The sequence below is a fragment of the Gobius niger genome, assembly GCF_951799975.1.
Source record: "Gobius niger genome assembly, chromosome: 9".
In the NCBI taxonomy this organism is placed as follows: Eukaryota; Metazoa; Chordata; class Actinopteri; order Gobiiformes; family Gobiidae; genus Gobius; species Gobius niger.
Window position 1 is genome coordinate 664014 of NC_136860.1, and position 25661 is coordinate 689674.

The 25661-nt window shown below is 58.3% G+C and overlaps 1 protein-coding gene across 1 annotated transcript in view; it reads left to right on the forward strand.

Moving 5' to 3' along the window:
* LOC306967383 (titin-like) overlaps positions 1-25661 on the forward strand; it is a 206157-nt gene that overhangs the window by 146096 nt on the left and 34400 nt on the right. Inside the window, exons 123-133 of the mRNA XM_079562388.1 lie at positions 24-5057; positions 5516-17773; positions 18191-18487; positions 18940-19530; positions 19800-20102; positions 20170-20463; positions 21199-21486; positions 22358-22663; positions 22729-23031; positions 23247-23552; positions 24208-25070. Coding sequence (XP_079418514.1) covers positions 24-5057; positions 5516-17773; positions 18191-18487; positions 18940-19530; positions 19800-20102; positions 20170-20463; positions 21199-21486; positions 22358-22663; positions 22729-23031; positions 23247-23552; positions 24208-25070 — 20843 coding nt within the window. The remainder of the gene's footprint in view (positions 1-23; positions 5058-5515; positions 17774-18190; positions 18488-18939; positions 19531-19799; positions 20103-20169; positions 20464-21198; positions 21487-22357; positions 22664-22728; positions 23032-23246; positions 23553-24207; positions 25071-25661) is intronic.

The window sequence follows — 25661 nt, forward strand, 5'->3', positions numbered from 1 at the left end:
AACCTTCCGTCTTTGTGTTTCAGTCCCGCCCGGTCCGCCCGTAAACCCCCGCGTCACCGACACCACCAAATCCACCGCGACCCTGAACTGGGGCAAACCGCTGGACAACGGCGGCCTGGAGGTGACCGGCTACATCATCGAGCACCGCAAAGACGGCAGCGAGGAGTGGGTGAAGGCCACGCCCTCGTCGCCGCTGCGCATCACCGAGTTCGTGGTGCCGGGGCTGGAGTCTGGAGCCAAGTACTTCTTCCGCATCAGCGCGGTGAACGGCAAAGGCGCGGGCGAGCCGGCCGAGACGCCCGAGGCCACGGAGGTGGTGGAGCGCGCGGCCGAGCCCGAGTTCGAGCTGGACGTGGAGCTGAGGAAGACTCTGGTGGTCCGAGCCGGCTGCTCCATCCGCATGTTCGTCCCCATCAAGGGCCGGCCCAGTCCCACCGTCACATGGACCAAAGAGGGCGGAGCCGTGACCCGCGCCGTCATCGACAGCACCGAGAGCTTCACCATGCTGATCATCCCCGAGAGCAGCCGCAGCGACGCCGGCAAGTACGAGCTGACCCTGGAGAACGCCTCGGGGAAGAAGACGGCCGATGTGCACGTGCGTGTGCTGGACTCTCCGGGACCACCGCTCAACCTCAAACCCGTGAAGATCGACAAGGAGAGCATCACTCTGTCCTGGGAGATGCCCCTGATCGACGGCGGAGCGAAGATCACCAACTACATCATTGAGAAGAGAGAGTCCACGCGTAAAGCCTTCGCGGCCTGCATTCTGCACTGCGGCGCCACCTCGGCCTGCATCGGCGAGCTGGGCGAGGGCTGCGAGTACTACTTCAGAGTGTCTGCGGAGAACGAGTATGGCGTGGGCGAGGCGGTGGAGACGTCAGACCCCATCAGAGCCTCGCAGGCGCCCACTCCCCCCGAGAGCATCATTCCCACAGACATCACCAAGACCTCGGTCAGTCTGGCCTGGACTCGCCCCAAACACGACGGAGGAAGCCGCATCACGGGGTACGTCCTGGAGGCGCAGAAGAAGGGCACGGACCAGTGGGCGCACGTCACCACCGTCAAGACCATGGACTTCGTGGTGAAGAACCTGAACGAGAACGAAGTGTACGTGTTCAGGGTGATGGCGGTTAACCACTCAGGCCGGAGCTTGCCGCGCGAGAGCAAAGCCATCGCTGTGAAGGAGGCCACCATGCTGCCGGAGTTCGACATGCGTGGCGTGTGCCAGAAGACTGTCATCGCCAAAGCCGGAGACGACATTAAGGTGGAGATCCCGGTGATGGGCCGCCCCCGGCCCACCGTGTCCTGGCAGAAAGACGGCGGCGCGCTGAAGCTCACGCAGCGCACTAACGTAGAGACCACGGCCGCCACCGTGGTCCTCAGCATTGGCGAGTGCGTCAGAGGCGACGCCGGCGTCTACACCATGACGGGCAAGAACATCGCAGGAACCGTCTCAGAGAACCTGATCGTTAAAGTGCACGACGTGCCGGGGCCGCCCAAAGGCCCGCTGAAAATCGTGGAGATCTCCAGGACCTACTGCGTGTTCTCCTGGGAGACTCCGGAGAACGACGGCGGCGTCCCCATCAACAACTACGTGGTGGAGATCCGAGACACCACGTCCCAGACCTGGACCGAGCTGTCGTCCTCCATCATCCGCACCGTGTTCAAAGCCGTGCGCCTGAACACCGGCTCCGAGTATCAGTTCAGAGTCAAAGCTAAGAACCGCTACGGCGCCGGCCCGCCCATCACCTCCGAGGCCGTGGTCGCCGCCTACCCCTTCAAAGCCCCCGGGCCTCCGGGGACACCGCAGGTGGCCGCCTTCACCAAAGACTCCATCACCATCGGCTGGAACGAGCCGGTGTCGGACGGAGGCAGCGAGGTGTTGGGTTATCACGTGGAGCGTAAGGAGCGCAGCAGCATCATGTGGACCAAGATCAGCACCAGCATGGTTAAAGGAAACCTCTTCAAGTCCAGCGGCCTGGAGGACGGAGTGGCCTACGAGTTCAGAGTCACAGCAGAGAACCTGGCGGGCATCGGTAAACCCAGCAAAGCCTCAGAGGCCATCCTGGCCCTGGACCCGGTGGATCCTCCGGGTCAGCCCGAGCCTGTGTTTGTCAACAAGAACGTCATCACCATCCAGTGGAGCAAACCTGAGTACGACGGCGGCTTCAAGATCACGGGCTACGTCGTGGAGAAGAAGGAGCTGCCGGCCGGCCGCTGGAGCCGAGCCAACTTCACCAACATCATAGAGACGCAGTTCACGGTGAGCGGCCTGACGCAGGACACCTCCTACGAGTTCAGGGTCATCGCCCGGAACGCAGCGGGCGCCGTCAGCGTGCCCTCCGACCCGTCGGACCCCATCACCTGCCGCGACGACATCGTGGAGCCGCGCATCATGGTGGACGCCGTGTTTAAGGACGTGGTGCAGCTGAAGGCAGGAGAGTCGTTCAAACTGGACGCCGACATCGCCGGACAGCCCACGCCCTCCATGGTGTGGACCAAGAACGGCAAAGAGGTGGAGAACACCATGAAGCTGGAGGTGCGCTTCACCGAGCTCACCACCATCCTCACCAACAAAGACTCTGTACGCGCTGACGGAGGAGAGTTCGTCCTCACCGCCACCAACGTGGGCGGCTTCGCCAAACATATCTTCAAGGTCAAAGTCCTGGACCGGCCCGGGCCTCCGGTCGGACCGCTCAAAGTGTCCGAGGTCACAGCAGATAACTGCGTGATCGCCTGGGCGCCTCCCGCAGACGACGGCGGCGCTAAGATCGAGGGCTACGTGATCGAGAAGCGCGAGTCCAGCCGTCTGGTCTGGACCAACGTGGCCTCAGACCTGCAGGTCACACAGTTCAAAGTGACCAAGCTGCTCAAAGGAAACGAGTACATCTTCAGAGTCATGGCCGTCAATAAATACGGCCTGGGAGAGTCTCTGGACTCGGCGCCGACTATCGCAGATAACCCTTACACCGTCCCCGACGCCCCGGAGAACCCTGAGGTCACCGCCATCACCAGAGACTCCATGGTGCTCATGTGGCAGGCGCCCAAGAGCGACGGCGGCACGCCCATTACTCACTACAACGTGGAGCGCAAGGACCGCATCGGCCTGCGCTGGGTCAAGTGCAACAAGAGGAAGGTGAAGGAGCTGCAGTTCAGAGTGGGCGGGCTCCTGGTGGATCACATGTACGAGTTCAGAGTGACGGCAGAGAATGCGGCCGGAATCAGCGCTCCCAGCATGTCCAGCCCCTTCTACAAAGCCACAGACGGCCTGTACACGCCGGGTGCTCCTTGCAACCCCCGAGTCCTGGACACCACCAAGTCCTCCATCACTGTGGCCTGGAACAAACCGGTATACGACGGCGGCTCCGACATCACCGGCTACATCGTGGAGACCTGCGTCCCCCGTGAGAAGGAGGAGGAAGAGGAGTGGACCATTGTGACGCCTAAGGACGGCCTGCTGGCCACAAGCTTCACCATCATCAACCTGAAGGAGAACCAGGAGTACAAGGTCCAGATCTCTGCCTTGAACAGCGAGGGCCTGGGCGAGGCTGCGGCCGTGCCCGAGAACCCCAAAGCCGAGGACCGTCTGCTACCCCCGGAGCTGGACCTGGACGCGGAGCTCAGGAAGGTGGTGAGCCTCAGGGCCTGCTGCTCTCTGCGGCTGTTCGTCCCCATCAGAGGACGCCCCGCCCCTACCGCCAAGTGGACCAAAGAGGACGGAGAGCCGGTGGAGCGCGCCACCATCGACTCCACCACCTCCTTCACCTCCCTCGTCATCGAGAACGTCAACCGCTTCGACAGTGGCAAGTACAACCTGACCGTGGAGAACAGCTCCGGCTCCAAGACCGTGACCGTCCAGGTGCGAGTCCTGGACACGCCCAGCGCCCCGCAGAACCTGAAGATCACCGCGGTGACGTGCGAGTCCGTGACGCTGACCTGGGAGCCACCCGTGAACGACGGCGGAGTGAAGGTGAAGAACTACATCGTGGAGAAACGTGAGTCGACCAGGAAGGCCTACGCTACTGTCACGGCCACCTGCCACGGCACCAGCTTCACCGTGGACCAGCTCCTCGAGGGCTGCAACTACTACTTCCGAGTCCTGGCGGAGAACGAGTACGGCATCGGCCTGCCCATCGAGGCCGGCGAGTCCATCAAAGTGTCAGAGAAACCGCAGCCTCCAGGGAAAGTCTTGCTGAAGGACGTAACGAAGACCAGCGTATCCCTGACCTGGGAGAAGCCCGTGCACGACGGCGGCTCCAGGATCGGCTGCTACGTGGTCGAGGTGCAGCACAAAGGAGACGAGAAGTGGCACCAGGCCGTCATCGTGAAGGAGACCGAGGCCACCATCGCCAACCTGAACCCTGGGGAGGAGTACACGTTCCGCGTGGCTGCCAGGAACGAGAAGGGCACGAGTGACCCGCGGCAGATCGGCGTCCCGGTCATCGTCAAAGACCTGGTCATCGCCCCCAACATGAAGATGATGTTCTCCACCTTCAGCGTGCGTGCCGGAGAGGACCTGACGGTGGACATCCCGTACGTGGCGCGCCCCAAAGCCGCCGTGTCCTGGGTCAAAGACAAGCAGCCGCTGAAGAGAACCACACGGGTGAACTACAGCGCCACAGAAACCATGCTGAACTTGAGCATCAAAGAAGCGGCTAAAGAGGACGTGGGCCACTACACCATTACGCTCACCAACACGGCAGGCGAGGCCAAAGGCGAGCTGAGCGTGGTCGTCCTGGACAAGCCGGGGCAGCCCACAGGCCCGGTCAAAGTGGAGGAGGTGACGGCCGACAGCATCAGTGTGTCCTGGGCGCCGCCCGAGTACACCGGCGGCTGCACCGTCAAGCACTACATCGTGGAGAAGAGAGACACGTCCGGCACCGTCTGGAGCGTGGTGTCGCCTAACCTCGCCCGCACCAAGGTGAAGGCCGGCCGCCTGAAGACCGGCTCCGAGTACCAGTTCAGGATCACAGCCGAGAACCGCTACGGCAAAGGCCCGACGCTGCTGTCGGAGTGCATCACCGCGCAGTACCCGTACAAGCTGCCTGGACCCCCAGGTACGGACCCCCCACACGCAGACCCCACACACGCAGACCCCACACACGCAGACCCCCCACACGCAAACCCCACACACGCAGACCCCCCACACGCAGACCCCAGACACGCAGACCCCAGACACGCAGACCCCAAACACGCAGACCCCACACACGCAGACCCCACACACACGCAGACCCCACACACACAGACCCCACACACGCAGACCCCACACACGCAGACCCCAGACACGCATACCCCACACACGCAGACCCCACACACACGCAGACCCCACACACGCAGACCCCACACACACAAACAAAACCCAGCAAAAGTCTCAAATTGATATCTCTACATTTATTTTTTTCCCTATATGACCTCAAACACGCACTGGCCTTCATGATTGTTTATTTTAGTTTGTCTACTCTTTTTCGCTGACGCCGGGTTAATGAACTCCCTGTCTCTCCCCGTCTCTCTGTAGGTACTCCGTCCATCGCCGCCTGCAGCAAGGACAATATGTTGGTGGCCTGGAACGAGCCAGTCAATGACGGCGGCACCAGCATCCTGGGCTACCACCTGGAGCGCAAAGAGAGGAACAGCATCCTGTGGGTGAAGCTGAACAAGTCCCTGATCACGGAGCAGACCTTTAAGACCATGGGGCTGGAGCCGGGGCAGGAGTACGAGTACCGCGTCTACGCCCAGAACATCGTCGGTGTCGGCAAAGTCAGCAAAGTGTCAGAGGGCGTGGTGGCACGAGACCCCTGCGATCCCCCGGGTACTCCCGAGGCCACCAAGATCACCAAGGACTCCGTCACCATCGCCTGGACCAAACCCGAGTATGACGGTGGCGCTAAAGTCACCGGCTACATCGTGGAGAAGAAGGAGCTGCCGGAAGGACGCTGGCTCAAAGCCAACTTCACCAACGTCATCGAGACGGAGTACGTGGCCACGGGACTGGTGCCTGATAACCAGTACGAGTTCAGGGTGATTGCCCGGAACTCGGCGGGTGTCTTCAGCCTGCCGTCCTACAGCACCGGACCCATCACCGCCAAAGACGAGGTCGAGCCGCCGAGCTTCAGCATTGACCCGGAGTACACGCAGACACTCGTGGTCAACGCCGGAGACAATTTCAAGATCGACGCCGACGTTCGCGGAAAACCTCTGCCGAGTATCCACTGGATGATGGGAGAACTCGAGCTCGGCAACACCATCCACCGCGAGATCAAGAACCAGCCCACCAAGGCCTTCATCTTCGTGAAAGAGGCCAAGCTGTCGGACGGAGGGGAGTACACACTGCTGCTGCGGAACCCCGGCGGAGAGAAGGCAGTTAAGGTGAACGTGAAGGTCCTGGACAAACCCGGAGAGCCTCTGGGACCGGCCAATGTGACTGGAGTCATGTGCGACCGCTGCTGCGTGTCCTGGAAGGCCCCGACGCAGGACGGCGGCTCAAAGATCTCACACTACATCGTGGAGAGGCGCGAGACCAGCCGCCTGGTGTGGACCGTCATCGACAACAAGGTGCAGAACACCTGCTTGAAAGTCACCAAGCTCATGGAGGGAGACGAGTACATCTTCAGGATCAGAGCAGTGAACCAGTTTGGAGTGGGAGCGCCTCTGGAATCGGCCCCAGTACTGATCAAAGATCCGTACATGCCCCCGGGAACACCCAAAGGCCTGGAGGTGTCCGACATCAGGAAGGACTCCATGGTTCTGACGTGGGAAGCTCCTTCTGAGGATGGCGGCAGCCCCATCACCGGCTACATCATCGAGAAACACGACAAAGAGGGTGTGAGGTGGACGCGCTGCAACAGGAGCACCGTCACCGAGCTGACCTTCAGAGTGACCGGGCTGTTGGAGAGCCACATTTACGAGTTCAGAGTCGCCGCTGAAAACGCCATCGGCACCGGAGAGGCCAGTTCCCCGACCGTCTTCTACAGGGCCGTGGACCCAGTCTTCAAACCGGGCCCGCCACACCACCCCAGAGTCCTGGACACCTCCAAGTCCACTGTGTCTCTGTCCTGGGGCAAACCGGCCTGCGACGGCGGCTGTGAGGTCCAGGGATATATCGTGGAGTACTGCACCACCACAGTCCCAGCTGAACCTCCAGCTGAGGAGGCGGCAGCAGAGGCGCCCGCTGAAGAATGGGTCACCTGCACGCCGCCCGCCGGCATCAAGCGCACCAACTACGAAGTGACCAGCCTGAAAGAGAACCAGGCCTACAAGTTCAGAATCTGCGCCATCAACAAAGTGGGCGTCGGCGAACCGGCGGACGTCTGCGGCGCCATCGTGGCTCAGGACAAACTGGAGGAGCCCGACCTCGACATCGACCCCGAGCTCAGGAACATCGTGTCCATCAAAGCCGGCACTTCACTGCGACTCTTCATCCCTATCAAGGGCCGCCCCGCTCCCACCATCAAGTGGGACAAAGACGAGGCTCCGCTGAAGGAGTCTGCGCAGCTGGAGGTCACCAGCAGTTACACGTCTCTAGTCATCGACAACATGAGCCGCAGCGACAGTGGCAAGTACAACCTCACCGCGGAGAATGCCAGCGGCACCAAGTCAGCCTACGTTGTGGTGCGAGTGCTGGACACGCCGAGCGCCCCGGCCAACCTCAAGGTCCAGGAGATCACCAACCAGTCGGTCACTCTGGCCTGGGAACCTCCTCTGCTCGACGGAGGCTCCAAGATCAAGAACTACATTGTGGAGAAGCGAGAGAGCACCCGTAAGACCTACGCCGCCGTGGTCACCAACTGCCACCAACTGTCCTGGAAGGTGGAGCATCTGCAGGAGGGCTGCAGCTACTACTTCAGAGTCCTGGCAGAGAACGCTCACGGCGTGGGGCTGCCCGCTATCATCGTGGACCCCATGAAGGTGTCCGAGGTCCCGCAGTGCCCCAAGAACCTGATGGTGACGGATCAGACCAAGACCAGCATCTCCCTGGGCTGGGAGAAGCCAGCGTACGACGGCGGCAGCAGGGTGCTGCAGTACCTGCTGGAGGTGCAGCTGAAGGGGCAGGAGAAGTGGAACGGAGTCAACACCTTTAAGACCATGGAGGCCACGGTGTCCAACCTGAACCCCGGAGAGGAATACCTGTTCAGAGTCACCGCCATCAACGACAAGGGCAAGAGCGACCCACGTGTCCTTTCCGGCCCCGTCATGGCCAAAGACCTGGTGATCGAGCCTGATGTGCGCCCTGCCTTCAGCAGCTACAACGTCCACGTGGGGAAGGACCTGAACGTGACCATCCCCGTGATCGGCCGCCCTAAACCCGCCGTGTCCTGGAGCAAAGATGGAGCGCCCCTGAAGTTTACCACCCGAGTGAACATCATCAACACCATTGGCTCCACGGCGCTCAGCATCAAAGAGGCGGCGGGCGACGATGGCGGCATGTACACCGTCAGCGTCACCAACGCCGCTGGAAAGAAGGACACCACGGTGGAGATCATCGTCCTGGACAAACCAGGACCCCCGTCCGGCCCCGTGAAGTTCGATGAGATCACAACTCAGAGCGTCACGCTGTCCTGGGCCCCGCCCAAACACAATGGTGGCTGCCAGATCTCTAATTACGTCATCCAGAAGAGAGACACCACCACCACAACCTGGGAGAACGTCAGCAACAACTGCGCCAGAACCTCCATCAAAGTGTTACGGCTGAAGACTGGCGCTGAGTACCAGTTCAGGATCATCGCTCAGAACCGCTACGGAAAGAGCCATGGCCTGGACTCCAAGAGTGTGGTGGCTCAGTACCCCTACAGAGAGCCCGGGCCTCCGGGTACTCCCTTCATCGCCTCTCTGTCCAGAGACCACCACGTCGTGGAGTGGCACGAGCCCATCATGGACGGAGGCTCACCCATCCTCGGCTACCACCTGGAGCGGAAGGAGAGGAACAGCATCCTGTGGGTCAAGATCAATAAGACACTGATCCATGAGACCACATTCAAGAGTTACCCCCTGGAGGAGGGCGTGGAGTACGAGTACCGTGTCTACGGCGAGAACATCGTCGGCATCGGCCGCTGCAGCAAAGTGTCCGAGGGCTGTGCAGCCCGAGACCCGTGTGACCCACCCGGCCAGCCCGAACCTATCCACATCACCAAAGACACCATCATCATCCAATGGACCAAACCTGAGTACGACGGCGGCAGCAACATCACGGGCTACACCGTGGAGAAGCGCGACCTGCCCGAGGGCCGCTGGGTCCGAGCCAACTTCACCAACGTCATCGAGACGCAGTTCACCGTCACCAGCCTGACCGAGAACGCTCAGTACGACTTCAGAGTCATCGCCAAGAACGCTGTGGGCACCGTCAGCAAACCGTCCTACAACAGCGGCCCCATAACCGCCAGCGACAAGTTGGAGGCGCCCAAGTTCTCCATCGACCCTGAGTTCACCAAGACCATCGTCGTCAACGCCAGAGACACATTCAAACTGGACGCAGACGTCAGAGGCAAACCCCCTCCCACCATGCAGTGGTTCAAGAATGACCAAACGGTGGTGAACACGCTCCGCCTGGACATCAGGAACACCGAGACCAGAGCCGCCCTCGTCATCAAAGACTGTGTGCGGGTCGACGGAGGGCTGTACGTCTTACAGATCACCAACGAGGCCGGCAGCGAGACAATCCCCTTCAAAGTGGTGGTGCTGGACAGACCCAGCGTGTGCGAGGGTCCTCTGCACGTGACCGGAGTGGCCGAGGACAGGTGCACGCTGGCCTGGCGCGCGCCACTGCAGGACGGAGGAAGTCCCATCACTCACTACGTCATCGAGCGCAGAGAAACGAGCCGCCTGGCCTGGACCGTTGTCTGCAGCAGCTGCACAGCCACCTGCTACAAAGTCACCAAACTGCTCGAAGGCAACGAGTACACGTTCCGCGTCATGGCTGTGAACAAGTATGGCACCGGCTCGTCCCTGGAGTCCGGGAACGTCATGATGAAGACGCCCTTCGTGCCTCCGGGGCAGCCCCACGTTGAAGACGTCTCACACATCGCTCGCGACAGCATGACAGTCACGTGGACCGCCCCCGAATCAGACGGAGGCAGCGAGATCACCAGCTACATCATCGAGAAGAAGGACAGAGCTGGCATCAAGTGGACCAGGTGCAATCGGCAGAAGGTGACCGACCTCTCCTTCAGAGTGACTGGTCTCACCAACGGACACGAGTACGAGTTCAGAGTATCTGCGGAGAACGAGGTGGGAATGGGAGTGTACAGCCTGCCAAGCTCCAACTACAAAGCAGCCGACCCCAAGTTCAAACCCAGCGCTCCCAGCTACATCAACGTCATCGACTCCACCAAGACCTCCATCTCCCTGTCCTGGGGCAAACCGGCGTCCGACGGCGGCAGTCCCATCCAGGGCTACGTCGTGGAAGTGTGCAAGGCCGAGGAGGAGGAGTGGACCATGGTCACGCCCGCCACCGGCCTCAGACTCAACAAGTACGAGGTCACCAAGCTGGCTGAGAACCAGGAGTACAAGGTGCAGGTGTGCGCCCTGAACAAGCTGGGCGTGGGCGAGCCGGCCGTGCTGTCCGGCACCGCCAAGACCGAGGAGCGATTTGAGGATCCGCTGATCCTCCTGGACTCGGAGCTAAGGAAGGGCATTGTGGTTAAAGCTGGCGCGTCAGTCAGGATCAACGTTCCGTTTAAGGGCCGCCCGGTACCCGAGATCAAGTGGAGCAAAGACGAGGGCGAGCTGCCAGAGAAGGCGGTGGTGGAGAAGGCGCTGACTTTCACGCAGCTCTCCATCGACTCCAGCGATAGGAATGACTCCGGGAAGTACTCGCTGAGCCTCACCAACAGCAGCGGCACCGTGTCCGATGTGGTGTCCGTCAAAGTGCTGGACACGTCCTCCGCGCCACTCAACCTGGTGGTCAAAGACGTCAAGACCCACTCCGTGACCCTTGTCTGGGACGCACCGCTCGTCGACGGAGGCTCCAAGATCAAAAACTATGTCATCGACAAACGCGAATCCACCAGAAAGGCCTACGCTAATGTCTCCACCAAATGCACCAAGAACTCCTTCAAGGTGGAGAACCTGATTGAAGGAGCCATGTACTACTTCAGAGTGCAGGCGGAGAACGAGTTTGGAGTGGGACAAGCCGTGGAGACGAAGACCGCCACTAAAGCCGCTGAGGTGCCTCTGCCCGTCGGAAAGGTCTACCTCACCGACGTGACCAAAGTGAGTGCCTCTCTGGCCTGGGTCAAACCGGAGCACGACGGCGGCAGCAGGATCGGGGGCTACCTCATCGAGATGCTGCCCAAAGGAACAGACAAGTGGGGCGTGGCATCAAACGTGAAGACCTGCGAGGGCACCGTCAAAGGCCTGACCCCCGGCACAGAGTACCTGTTCAGGATCATTGCCTACAACGACAAAGGCAAGAGCGAGCCCACGGCCTTAGTGGCTCCGGTGATTGCAGCCGACTCCACCATGGAGCCCAGCATCAAACTGCAGTTCAACAGCTACACGGTCCGCTCCGGTAAGGACCTCAAGCTGGAGTTCCCTGTGATCGGACGCCCCAGACCCAGAGTGTCCTGGACCAAAGACGGGCAGCCGCTCAAAGTCACCTCCAGGGTGAACGTGGCCAACACCGAGAGCACCACCTGCATCAGCATCACCGAGGCCTGCAAAGACGACCTGGGCAAATACTCCATCACCGCCTCCAACACCACGGGCTCGTGCACCGAGGACGTGTCTGTCGTCATCCTGGACAAGCCCGGACCCCCCAAAGGCCCTGTGAAGGTGGTGGAGGTCAGCAACACCTTCGTGCACCTGGCCTGGGAGCCGCCCGAGTACACGGGAGGGTGCCAGGTCAAGAACTACATCGTGGAGAAACGCGACACCACAACACAAACATGGCAATCCGTCACCACGCAGCTTGCGAGGACCGCCTTCAAAGTCACCAAACTCAAGACGGGGGCTGAGTACCAGTTCCGAATTATCGCCGAGAACAGGTACGGGAAGGGAGTGTCTCTGGACTCCAAGGCCATCACGGTGCAGTATCCTTACAAGCCTCCAGGGCCCCCGGGAACCCCGCGTATCCAGTCCGCCACGAAGGAAATGATGATCGTGGAGTGGAATGAGCCTGTGAACGACGGAGGAAGCCCGATGATCGGCTACCACCTGGAGAGTAAAGAGAGGAGCAGCATCATGTGGACCAAACTCAACAAGACGCTCATCACAGACACACAGTTCAAGATCTGCAACCTAGAGGAAGGAATCGGCTACGAGTTCAGGGTCTACGGCGAGAACATCGTGGGAATCGGACGCAGCAGCAAAGTGTCCGAGTCCTACGTGGCCCGTGACCCGTGCGATCCTCCCAGCGCTCCTGAAGCCGTGACCATCTCCAAAAACCTGATCAGGATCCAGTGGACCAAACCGCAGTACGACGGCGGCAGCAAAGTGACGGGATACATTGTGGAGAGGAAGGACCTGTCGTCTCCGGACGTACACTGGGTCAGGGCAAACTTCACCAACATCGCAGACACCGAGTACACTGTGACCGGGCTGACGGAGGGAGAACAGTACGACTTCAGAGTCATCGCCCGGAACGCGGCCGGAGTGTTCAGCGAACCGTCCGACAACTCCGGACCCATCACTGCCACCGACGAGGTTGAGCCCCCGCGCGCGTCAATGGACCCCAAATACAAGGACGTCATCGTGATCAACGCCGGGGAAAACCTGCTGCTGGACGCCGACGTTTACGGCAAACCCTTCCCTGAGATCAGCTGGCATAAAGAGGGCAAAGAGATGAACAAAGCTCTGCGCATCGAGCTGCGACTGGCCCAGAAACATGCCTCCATGACCATCAAAGACATCACCAAACTCGACAGCGGCAACTACGACCTCGTGCTGAAGAACCTGGGAGGCACCAAGAGCTTCCCCATCGTGGTGAAAGTCCTGGACAAGCCTGGCGCTCCCGTCGGCCCGATGAAGGTGACCGGAGTTATGTCGGACCACTGCACTCTGTCCTGGGCGCAGCCGACTCTGGACGGAGGCGCTCCTGTCAAGCACTACATCCTGGAGAAGAGAGAGACGAGCCGCCTCTCCTGGACTCTGGTCGCTCCCCAGATCGACGGACTGTTCTACAAAGTCAAGAACCTGCTCCCATCTGAGGAATACATCTTCAGAGTGAAAGGCGTCAACAAATACGGCGTTGGCGACTTCCTGGAAAGCGAACCGGTCATCGCCCGTAACCCGTACAAGCCGCCGAGCGCTCCCGGCACTCCCGAGGCCAGTGAGATCACCAAGGAGTCGATGCTCCTGACGTGGTCCGCCCCGGAGCAGACAGGCGGTGCCGAGATCCAGGGATACCACCTGGAGAAGCGCGACAAAGACAGCGTGAGGTTCACCAAATGCAACCGCGAGAAGCTCCTTGAGACAAGCTTCAGAGTGACCGGCCTCATGAGCGAGCACTTCTACGAGTATCGCGTCGCAGCCGAGAACGAGGCGGGCATGGGCGACCTGAGTGAGCTGTCCCTCTTCTACAGAGCGTGCAATGCCCTGACTCCGCCCGGACCTCCGCACCACCCTAAAGTCACCGACTACTCCAAGACCTCCGTGTCTCTGTCCTGGGGCAAACCCGACTTCGACGGAGGCGCTTATGTCAAGGGCTACATCGTGGAAATGAGGGAGTACACGCCGATCCCCGAGGAAACTGAGGAGGCCGAGGTTGCTCCCGCCGTCGAACCTGTGGTGGAGAAGGAGTGGTCCATGTGCACTCCTCCCACTGGGATCCAAGCCACGAAGCTGACTGTCTGCGACCTGAAGGAGGGAGGAGAGTACCAGTTCAGAGTCTGCGCCATCAACTCGGAGGGCGTGGGCGAGGCGGGCAGTGTGCACGGCACCGTCGTCACCTCGTCTCGGGCAGAGGCTCCGGAGATTGAGTTGGATGCCGAGCTGCGGAAGGTGGTGTCCGTGCGTGCTGGAGGAACGCTGCGTCTGTTCGTGGCGATGAGAGGACGTCCGGAACCCACGGCCAAGTGGGAGAAGGTGGACGGGACGCTCACGGAACGAGCAGCCATCGACAGCACCAGCTCCTACACCATGCTGGTCATCGACAACGTCAACAGGTTCGACAGCGGGAAGTACTCGCTCACGCTGGAGAACGACAGCGGGAGCAAGTCTGCGGTGGTGGCGGTGAGGATCCTGGACACTCCGAGCGCACCGCAGAACTTCGCTGTCAAAGAGCTGAAGAAGGACTCGATCACTCTGGCCTGGGACACTCCCCTGACCGACGGAGGCTCCAAAATCACCAACTACATCGTGGAGAAGAGAGAGTCTGTGCGTAAAGTCTACACAGCCGTCACCAGCAACTGCACGGCAAACTCCTTCAAGATCGAGGAGCTTCCTGAAGGAGGCACCTTCTACTTCAGAGTGTGCGCTGTCAACGAGTACGGACAGGGCCAGAGCGTCGCCACCAAAGAGGTCAAGATTTCTGAGGTCCCGATGCCCCCGAGCAAAGTCACACTCGTGGACCAGACCAAGACCAGCGTGTCTCTGGCCTGGGACAAACCCGCGCACGATGGCGGCAGCAAAGTCATGTGCTACAACGTGGAGTTCAAACCAAAGAGTGGAGACAAGTGGGGCACTGCCTGCACCGTGAAGGTCCCCGAGGCCACAGTTGCCAACCTGACGCCTAATGACGTTTATCTGTTCAGAGTCTTGGCCATCAATGAGAAGGGCAAGAGCGAGCCCAAAGACCTGGGACTGCCCATCGTCGCCAAGGACGTGGACATCGAGCCGTCCGTGAACCTGCTGTTTTCGGCGTACAGCGTCAAAGCCAAAGATGACCTGACCATCGAGGTGCCGGTCAGAGGAAGGCCCAAACCCGTGGTCTCCTGGAAGAAAGATGGACTCCCCCTGAAGCAGACATCCTCCGTAACCATCCTCAACACAGTCACCTCCTCCAAGATCATGATCAAGGAGGCAAGCCGCGAGCACGTGGGCAAATACGAGATTACTTTGGCCAACAGCGGAGGAACCGTGTCCACAAACATCACTGTGGTCGTGCTGGACAAACCTGGACCTCCCAAAGCCTGCAAAGTGGATGCCGTTACCTCAGACAGCATCAGCCTGTCCTGGTCTCCACCTGAGTACGACGGAGGCTGCTCCACCAGTCACTACATCGTGGAGAAGAGAGACACCAACTCCCAGGAGTGGCAGATAGTCGGCGGGAACGTGGCCAGAACCGCGTTCAAGGCTGGACGTCTCACTCACGGAGCCGAATACCAGTTCCGCATTTATGCCGTGAACCGATACGGCAAGAGCACGTACCTGGACTCGCCTGGAATCACGGCTCAGTACAACTTCAAACTGCCCGGACCCCCCTCCACTCCCATCGTGAAGCTGGCCACCAAGGCCTTCATGTTGGTGACGTGGAACGAGCCGGTGAACGACGGCGGCAGCCCGGTACTGGGCTACCACCTGGAGAGGAAAGAGCGCACTAGCATCCTGTGGACCAAGATAAACCGCGGCATGCTCAAAGACACGGAGTATAAGGTGACGGGCGTGGACGAGGGCATGATGTACGAGTACCGCATCTACGCCGAGAACATCGCCGGCATCGGCAAATGCAGTAAAGCATGTGAGGCCGTGGCCGCCAGAGACCCCTGTGACCCACCGGGAACGCCCATGGTCACTGCCGTATCCAGGTCCACCATCAGTCTGTCCTGGGATAAACCCGAGTACGACGGTGGAGCCAAAGTGTCCGGGTACACCATCGAGCGCAGAGACCTGCCTGAAGGACGCTGGACTCGCTGTAACTTCACCAACGTGCCCGAGACGCACTACCACGTGACCGGCCTGACCGAGAACAGCCAGTACGACTTCAGAGTCATCGCCAAGAACGCCGCCGGCCTCTTCAGCCTGCCGTCCTACAACACCGGGCCCATCACGGCCAAAGACGACGTGGACCCGCCACGCATCATGATGGACGTGAAGTACCGCGAGACGCTGATGGTCAAAGCCGGAGAGACGCTGAAGATCAGCGCAGACCTGGCCGGACGCCCCGCCCCCGTGGTGTCCTGGACCAAAGACGGAAAAGAGATCGAACTGAGAGCCAGGATCCAGATCGTGTCCACTGACAGCAGCACCGCTGTGGTGGTGAAGGACTGCATCAGGAGAGACTCTGGCCAGTATGCGCTCACGCTGCAGAACATCGCCGGCTCCGTGACTATGCCCATCAATGTGGTGATCATGGACAAACCGGGACCATGCGCCGGACCTCTACAGATCACCGGACTCAACGCAGAAGCCTGCACGCTGTCCTGGGGTCCGCCACAGGAGGCCGGAGGAGCAGACATCACGCACTACAGGGTGGAGCGGCGCGAGACCAGCCGTCTGGCCTGGACACTCATCAAAGGAGACGTCACCAAGAACTTCTACAAAGTCAAGGGGCTGCTGAAGAGCGAGGAGTACGTGTTCCGTGTCCTGGCCGTCAATAAGCACGGCCTGGGAGAGCCGCTGGACAGCGACATGGTGAAGATCACTGACCCCTTCACTGTGGCCACTGCACCCATGAGCGTGGACGTCACCGACATCACCGGAGACACCATGACTCTGACCTGGTGCAAACCTGTGGCCGATGGCGGCAGCGCCGTGATGGGATACGTGATTGAGCGCAGAGAGAAGACCGGCATGCGCTGGGTCCGAGTCAACAGAGACTTGGTGACCGAGTGCACCGCCATAGCCACCAAACTCCGGAAAGGCTGCGATTACGACTTCCGCGTCTATGCGGAGAACGCAGCGGGTCTGAGCCCGCCCAGCGAGATGTCGGCCACGTTCAGAGCCGCTGATCCGCTCGTCATCCCGTCACGTCCCACCAAACCAAAGATCATCAACTCCACCAAAGACACCATCTCCATCGTGTGGAAACCGCCCACGGAGGACGGCGGAGCAGCTGTCCTGGGCTACAGCGTGGAGTACAGAGAGTACCTGCGCCCACCCCCGACCGAGGAGGAGGATGAGGAGGAGTATGAAGATGAAGAAGAGGAGGAGTCTCCCGAGGAACTGGCTCGATGGACCGAGGCCATCGCTCTCACTAAGAGCCTGGAGTTCACTGTCAGCAGCCTGAAGACTGACGTCGAGTACGAGTTCTGTGTCAAAGCCGTCAATAAGATCGGCAGCAGCACCCGCAGCCTGTACTCCGAGCCTGGCGCCGCCATGGACCGCACCTGCGAGCCGGCCTTCGATGTGGACATCGATCTGAGGAAGGTAATGATGGTGAAACACAGCGCCGCCTTCACACTCAATGTTCCGTTCAGAGGGAACCCGGCTCCCACCGTGGAATGGGCTAAAGAGGGCGTGGACCTCAAAGTCCGTGGCACCATCGACGCCTCCACGTCACACACCACGCTCACCATCGACAACGCCACGAGGAACGACTCGGGTGAATACAGTGTCACCATCGAGTCTCCGCTCGGCAAAGCCACGCTGCCCATGACGGTCAAAGTCCTGGACTCGCCCGGACCGCCGCTCAATGTGAAGGTGTCGGCCGTGACCCGCGACTCGGCCACGCTGACGTGGGAGGCTCCGGAGAACGACGGCGGGGACGCTGTCAAGGCCTACCACGTGGAGAAGAGAGAGGCCAGTAAGAAGGCGTGGGTCTGCGTCACCAGCAACTGCCACGAGCTCAGCTACCGAGTGGAAGACCTGCAGGAGGGCGCCATCTACTACTTCAGGGTCACGGGAGAGAACGAGTACGGCGTGGGCGTTCCGCAGGAGGCCAAGGCCGGCACTAAGATCACAGGTACGAGACACACGCTTAGATAAATCACCACGGTCACTATGATCCATATACGTGCAAAGAATCACCAGGATTTGTTCACATTTTTATATATATTTGATATTTTACCATATCCACTGTCATTCAACATTCAATAAATTACGATAAACAACACATATTTGAGCTCAATATTTATCATCTGTGCAGTAATTAGCATTTTCCCCCATTTTCCTAGAGTAATACTTTATTTTTCATCCAAAGCAAATTGTGCCTCATTGTGTTTCACGTTCATTGTGGAATATATTTTAAGACAAAGCTTTACTGTCATTTTCAAAGGCCCTAAAACTGTCCAAATGAAAGTATGTGGTTCTTCTGAGTCTGAAAGTAACTTGTCCAAGTGAAATACGAGAGCCTAATCAGGTTGTGTGTGTGCTCTCGCAGAGGTGCCCACGGCGCCGCTGAAGCTGGGCGCGCTGAACGTGACCAAGGACAGCGTGACGATCGGCTGGACGCGGCCCGAGTACGACGGAGGCAGCCGTGTGAGCGGGTACCTCATCGACGCAATGGAGAAGGGTTCAGACAAGTGGGTCAAATGTGCCACCGTGCGCGCCATGAACCACACCATCAAGAACCTGCGCGAAGGAGCCGAGTACTTCTTCAGAGTCCGCGCCGAGAACCACGCTGGCCTGAGCGAGGCCAAGGAGATGATCGTCCCTGTGCTGGTCAAGGAGATCCAAGGTCAGTATGTCAGACCGTCTGAAGGAGATCATCCAAACCCCTAATCCCCAACCCTAAACCTAAACCTAATCCCAGCCCTCACACTAACCCCAACCTAAATCCAAGGAGATCCAAGGTCAATATGTCAGACCATCTGTAGGTGATCACCCAAACCCTCCTCAGTTTCAAGTGAACATAAAGCTGAACTCTGTAGAAAGAGTTACTTTGGGTTAAATGTGTAAAGAGTACTTGTGGCTGTTGAATGAAGTGTACGTTGCACAAGAGCAAACCTCTTTCTGCAGTCTTAAGAAGCACCCCCCATTTTCCAATTGAACACCTGTTGTATTTTTAGACATTTTTATGCATGACCCACGCAGCGCTCTTTTTCTTTAGCTACATAAAGCTGAACTCTCCTCCTCCTCTGACCTGTTGTGAACACTGAGCTGAACTCTCCCCCTCCCTTGTCCCCACAGAGGCTCCGGAGTTTGACCTGAAGAACTACCCTAAGAACACAGTTTACGTGAAGGCCGGCTCAGACCTGACCTTCGAGCTCCCTCTGACTGGACGACCTCAGCCCAAGGTGGTTCTGTCCAGGAACAACGTCGCCATCAAAGCTTCGGAAAAGAGGCTGACGGCGGCCGTGACGCCCGACAGCGTGGTCATCTCTCTCACTGAGGCCACGTCTAAAGACGCCGGAAAGTACGAGATCACGGCCTCCAACGCCGGCGGAGCCACCAAGATCAGCTTCACCTTCGTGGTGATGGACCGGCCTGACGCGCCCACCGGCCCCGTGGAGGTGGGAGAAGTGGGCGAGACCAGCGTGTTCCTGAAGTGGGCTCCTCCCTCGTACGACGGCGGCAGCCCCGTCACGCACTACGTGGTCCTGAAGAGAGAGACCAGCACGCCGGCCTGGACCGACGTCACCTCCAACGTGGCCCGCAGCGCCGTCAAAGCCACCAAACTCACCAAAGGAGAGGAGTACCAGTTCAGGATCAAGGCAGTCAACCGCTACGGCACCAGCGACCACATCGACAGCAAACCCGTCATGATCAAGCTGCCGTACAGTAAGTCTGATTATGTCCTTCTGCTGTCTCCTCACCCTCTGCTGTCTCCTCACCCTCTGCTGTCTCCTCACCCTCTGCTGTCTCCTCACCCTCTGCTGTCTCCTCACCCTCTGCTGTCTCCTCACCCTCTGCTGTCTCCTCACCCTCTGCTGTCTCCTCACCTTCTGCTGTCTCCTCACCTTCTGCTGTCTCCTCACCTTCTGCTTTCTCCTCACCTTCTGCTGTCTCCTCACCCTCTGCTTTCTCCTCACCTTCTGGTCCCTCCTCAGCCATCCCTGGACCCCCATCCACGCCCTGGCTGGCGCTGGTGTCCAGAGAGAGCCTGACCGTGTGTTGGAACGAGCCGGTGGTGGACGGTGGCAGCCCGGTGTTCGGGTACCACCTGTACATGAAGGAGCGCAGCAGCATCCTCTGGCAGAAGGTCAACAAGACGGCCATCCCCGGGAACCAGTGGCGCATCACCAACATCCTGGCCGGCATGTTCTACGAGTTCAAGGTATCAGCCGAGAACGCGGCCGGCATCGGCAAAATGAGCAAGACGTCTGAGGAGGTGCTGGCCATCGACGCCTGCGGTGAGTGTCTGCGTTAATGCTCTTGTGTTTCCATGGTAACAAGTGTCTAACATCGCCTCCTGCGCAGAGCCTCCCGCCAACGTGCACGTGACCGAAGTGACCAAGAACTCTGTGACCCTGGCCTGGCAGCGCCCGCCGTACGACGGTGGCAGTAAGATCACCGGGTACAGCATGGAGCGACGCGAGCCCGGAGGCCGATGGGTCAAAGCCAACTTCACCAACATCATCGAGATGGGCTTCACCGTGTCCGGCCTCAACCAGAACGAGGCCTACGAGTTCCGCGTGTACGCCAAGAACGCCGTGGGCTCGGTCAGTAACCCCAGCCTGATCGCCGGCCCGGTCACCTGCGTGGACATCAGCGGTGAGACCCGTTACTCTCTGCACACCCACACCCACCCACACACACACAGGACTTAGACCCGTTACTCTCTGCACACCCACACCCACCCACACACACACAGGACTGAGACCCGTTACTCTCTGCACACCCACACCCACCCACACACACACAGGACTGAGACCCGTTACTCTCTGCACACCCACACACACCCACACACACACAGGACTGAGACCCGTTACTCTCTGCACACCCACACCCACACACACACAGGACTGAGACCCGTTACTCTCTGCACACCCACACACACACAGGACTGAGACCCGTTAGTCTCTGCACACCCACACACACACAGGACTGAGACCCGTTACTCTCTGCACACCCACACAGGACTGAGACCCGATAGTCTCTGCACACCCACACACACACAGGACTGAGACCCGTTACTCTCTCCACACCCACACCCACACCCACACCCACACACACAGGACTGAGACCCGTTACTCTCTGCACACCCACACCCACACACACACACACACAGGACTGAGACCCGTTACTCTCTGCACACCCACACCCACACACACACACACACACACAGGACTGAGACCCGTTACTCTCTGCACACCCACACACACACACACACCCACACACACAGGACTGAGACCCGTTACTCTCTGCACACCCACACACACACACACACACACACACAGGACTGAGACCCGTTACTCTCTGCACTCTCTGACCGTGCTCCCTCTGCAGGCACTCCCGCCATCGACCTGCCGCCCGAGTACCTGGACGTGGTGCGCTACAAGGCGGGCACCAGCGTCAAGCTCCGTGTGGGCTTCACGGGCAAACCGCTGCCCGCCGCGGACTGGCAGAAGGACGGGAAGGAGCTGGTGACCTCTTCCACCGTGTCTGTGGAGAGCAGCACTGACTCCAGCGCCGTCCTGGTGAAAGACGCCGCACGCAGCGACAGCGGCACCTACGAGGTCCGCGTCAGGAACGTCCTGGGAGCCGCCACCGCCACCATCCGCATGGAGGTCCTGGGTGAGTCACCTAACTCTAACTAACCCTAACCATCCGCATGGAGGTCCTGGGTGAGTCACCTAACTCTAACTAACCCTAACCATCCACATGGAGGTCCTAACTCTTTAGCTTCAGTTTCCTCTTCAGCTTTAGTTTCCTCTGACTCTTTAGCTTCAGTTTCCTCTAACTCTTCAGCTTCAGTTTCCTCTAACTCTTCAGCTTCAGTTTCCTCTGACTCTTCAGCTTCAGTTTCCTCTAACTCTTCAGCTTCAGTTTCCTCTGACTCTTCAGCTTCAGTTTCTTTAGCTTCTTAGCTCTCTCTTTAGCTTCAGTTACTTTAGCTCCTTAGCTTCAGTTTCTTTAGCTTCTTAGCTCTCTCTTTAGCTTCAGTTTCTTTAGCTCCTTAGCTTCAGTTTCTTTAGCTTCTTAGCTCTCTCTTTAGCTTCAGTTTCTTTAGCTCCTTAGCTTCAGTTTCTTTAGCTCCTTAGCTTCAGTTTCTTTAGCTTCTTAGCTCTCTCTTTAGCTTCAGTTTCTTTAGCTTCTTAGCTCTCTCTTTAGCTTCAGTTTCTTTAGCTTCTTAGCTCTCTCTTTAGCTTCAGTTTCTTTAGCTCCTTAGCTTCAGTTTCTTTAGCTTCTTAGCTCTCTCTTTAGCTTCAGTTTCTTTAGCTCCTTAGCTCTCTCTTTAGCTTCAGTTTCTTTAGCTCCTTAGCTCTCTCTTTAGCTTCAGTTTCTTTAGCTCCTTAGCTTCAGTTTCTTTAGCTTCTTAGCTCTCTTTTTAGCTTCAGTTTCTTTAGCTCCTTAGCTCTCTCTTTAGCTTCAGTTTCTTTAGCTCCTTAGCTCTCTTAAGCTTCAGTTTGCTCCTGACGCTCCTGACCGCCCCCTCTCTCCTCAGACAAACCCGGGCCGCCCGCCGGACTCATCAGCTTCACGCTGGTGACGGCCGACAGGATCGCGCTCAGCTGGGAGGCGGTGCCTGAGGCCGACCAGGGCGGAGCTAAAGTCACGCACTACATTGTGGAGCGGCGCGAGACCAGCCGCGTGGTTTGGTCCACCGTGTCCGAGCACCTGGAGCAGAACCACGTGGTTGTGGGCAAACTGGTCAGCGGTAACGAGTACGTGTTCAGAGTCATGGGCGTGAACAAGTACGGCGTGGGTGAGGTTCTGGAGAGCGAGCCCGTCGTCGCCAAGAACGCCTTCGGTAAGAGTCGCCTTCATCACACTCACACTTTAAATCACAGAGACTAACCCTCCGTCCTCCCCCAGTGACGCCCGGACAGCCCGGCACCCCCGAGGTCACCGCGAGCACCAAGACCACGCAGGTGGTGGAGTGGAACAAGCCGGGCGTGGACGGAGGCAGCAGGGTCAGCGGGTACTACCTGGAGCGCCGCGATAAGAAGAGTCTGCGCTGGATCAAAGTCTACAAAGACCCGGTGACGGAACCCAAGCAGTCGGTGTATCACCTGACCGAAGGCAACGAGTACCAGTACCGCGTGTGCGCCATCAACCGCGCCGGCGAGGGGCCGCACTCTGACGCCTCTGACTTCTACAAGGCCGCGGACCCCGTCGGTGAGGATCAGATTCAATCATCACAAGTGTTGCGCTTAATGTCATTTTCGTGTTAAATCATGATCCTGGACCAGTCTAATGTGAAGGTTCTTTTTATCAGATATATAGGATTTAGGTTCATTCATTCATTCAGCCTTTTGTCCAACATAAACGTAACAAAAGCCTGACTGTGAAGGCTCTCTGTAGTCCAGCACTTACCCCTGTCTCCTCTTCAGAAACGCCGTACGAGCCGCTGAAGCTGCGGCTGGTGGACTCCACAAAGACCTCCATCACGCTGGGCTGGTCCAAACCCGAGTGGGACGGAGGCAGCGAGGTCACCAGCTACATGGTGGAGAAGCGCGTAGGCGAAGAGGAGGAGTGGACCATGGTCACCTCTAAAGGAGAAGTGAAGACCACTGAGTACACGGTCCATGACCTCAAACCCGACACAGACTACTACTTCAGAGTGTCCGGAGTCAACTGTGCCGGGCGAGGAGACCCGCTGGAGCTGACGGAGCCGCTGCAGGCCAAGGACATCCTGGGTGAGTGAGACTCTCAGGGCTGACACTTTTAGGTTAGGTCGCTTTATTCGTACCTGTAGGTACATTTGTCTTGCAATAAACATCACATGTTTAAATACAAAGCGTGTAAGTCCAGACACTAAACGGATGTGCCTTTGCTAAAGACACCACAGGAGTTTAAGCCACTTGGAAAAGTGTCAGAGATGATTAAATCTCAACTTATTCATCAGGCAAACGGCAGCAGCAACAAAGCTCTGCTTAAAACAGTTTGTATGGCTCATCAGCATAAAAACCTCAGAAAGAAGCAAACAAAACTCCAAATGCAAAGGTAGCTCAGTGCAGCTGATTCAGGCGCCTGTACCAGGCGACCAAGGAGAAAGTTAGAATGGCATCCATAGAGACATTATGGATTCATTGACATGAAAAAGGACAGCTTCCTTAGACAATACAGTCGTGACTCTTTTTACAACAGCACAGTTTTCATTCAAATTCAATGTACAATCTAGAGCTACACACTTTTTCCACTTGGATCTAGTTCCACCTGCTCCTGTAGATGGGTTAGCCCTTACAGCGATTACTAGATGTTCTGTCTTTGGAGTAAAGGTTGTTGTAGACATGTTCCAGCCGTGTTGATCCTGTCTCTGACCCGTGTCTGACCCGTGTGTGACCTGTGCAGAGGAGGCCGAGATCGACAAAGACGTGGCCATGCGAACGCACTACATCATTAAGGCGGGTAAAGACGTGGAGCTGTCGGTGCCGATGAAGGGCCGCCCCGCTCCCACCGCCTCCTGGTCTCTGGGAGAAACCTGCATCGACAAAGACCCGCGCTTCGAGTTCCACCACACGGACACCACGTCCACGCTGGTGCTGCGCGAGGTCACACGCAACGACACGGGCAAATACAACGTGAAGATCCAGAACGGCGTGGGCGAGGCCAAGACGCTGACGCTGTCGGTGAAGGTCCAGGACAGTCCGGCGCAGTGCCAGAACCTGGTGCTGAAGGACGTGACCCGAGGGAAGGTGACGCTGTGCTGGGAGCCCCCGCTGTCCGACGGAGGCGCAGAGATCACCAACTACGTCGTGGAGAAGCGCGACTCCAGCAAACGCACCTTCTCTGCCGTGACCAGCAAGTGCATGGAGACCACCTACACCATCGAGGACCTGTCGGAGAAGACCTCCTTCTTCTTCCGAGTGCTGGCGGAGAACGAGAACGGCGTGGGCGACCCGTGCAACACCGCGGAGCCGGTGAAGGCCACGGAGACGCCGGGCCCCGTGAAGGACATCGTCATGAAGGACTCGTCCAAGACCTCGGTGATGCTTCAATGGACCAAACCCGACTATGACGGCGGCAGCATCATCTCCGACTACGTGATCGAGAAGCGCGCCAAGGGTGAGGAGGAGTGGAGCGCGGGAGGCATCAGCCGCCACACTGAGTTCGAGGTCAAGAAGCTCAAGGAGCACTCGGAGGTGACCTTCAGAGTCGCCGCGCGCAACGAGAAGGGCCAGGGAGACTTCATCGAGTCTCCAGACATCAAAGTGGTGAGTTTTTATGAAGAACTCCGTGTTTACATCGGTTTTCAATGTTGACCTTTTTCTGTGTTTTGAAAGTCATCTTGTTATTCTGCGACACATGATGCTATAGCTAATTATCTCTGCATCCACGTGGTGCTAACAGGCTAGAGTTTAATGTCTGTAACATGAAACAGAAACTGTTCCAAAGGTCAGGGGCTTCTCTTTCAGCGCAGGTGAACTAAGGCCACATGGACTTACACAAAAATTAGGAAAACAGTTAAAAACGGGGAAAAAATGAAAAGATAACATAGCCTTTATCGATCTCACAATGGAGAAATTGACTTGTGGAAAAAATTTAGATAAATGAGACAACAAAAGAGATATTTTTTAACCTGAAAGAAGATCAAATAACTATAGAATGTTACAGCATTACTGAATAGTATAAAGTCAGTGATGTGGTGGGGCGGCTCGTTCCAGAGTCTGGGCCCAGAGACTGTAGAGGGTTTGGCTCTGGGGCTTGAGCAGGAGCTGTGAGGACCAGAGCTAATGTTAGAGTTACGGACAGACAGAAGGTCTGATAGATGAGGACAAAGTAAAGACACTATACTGGGAGTCCAA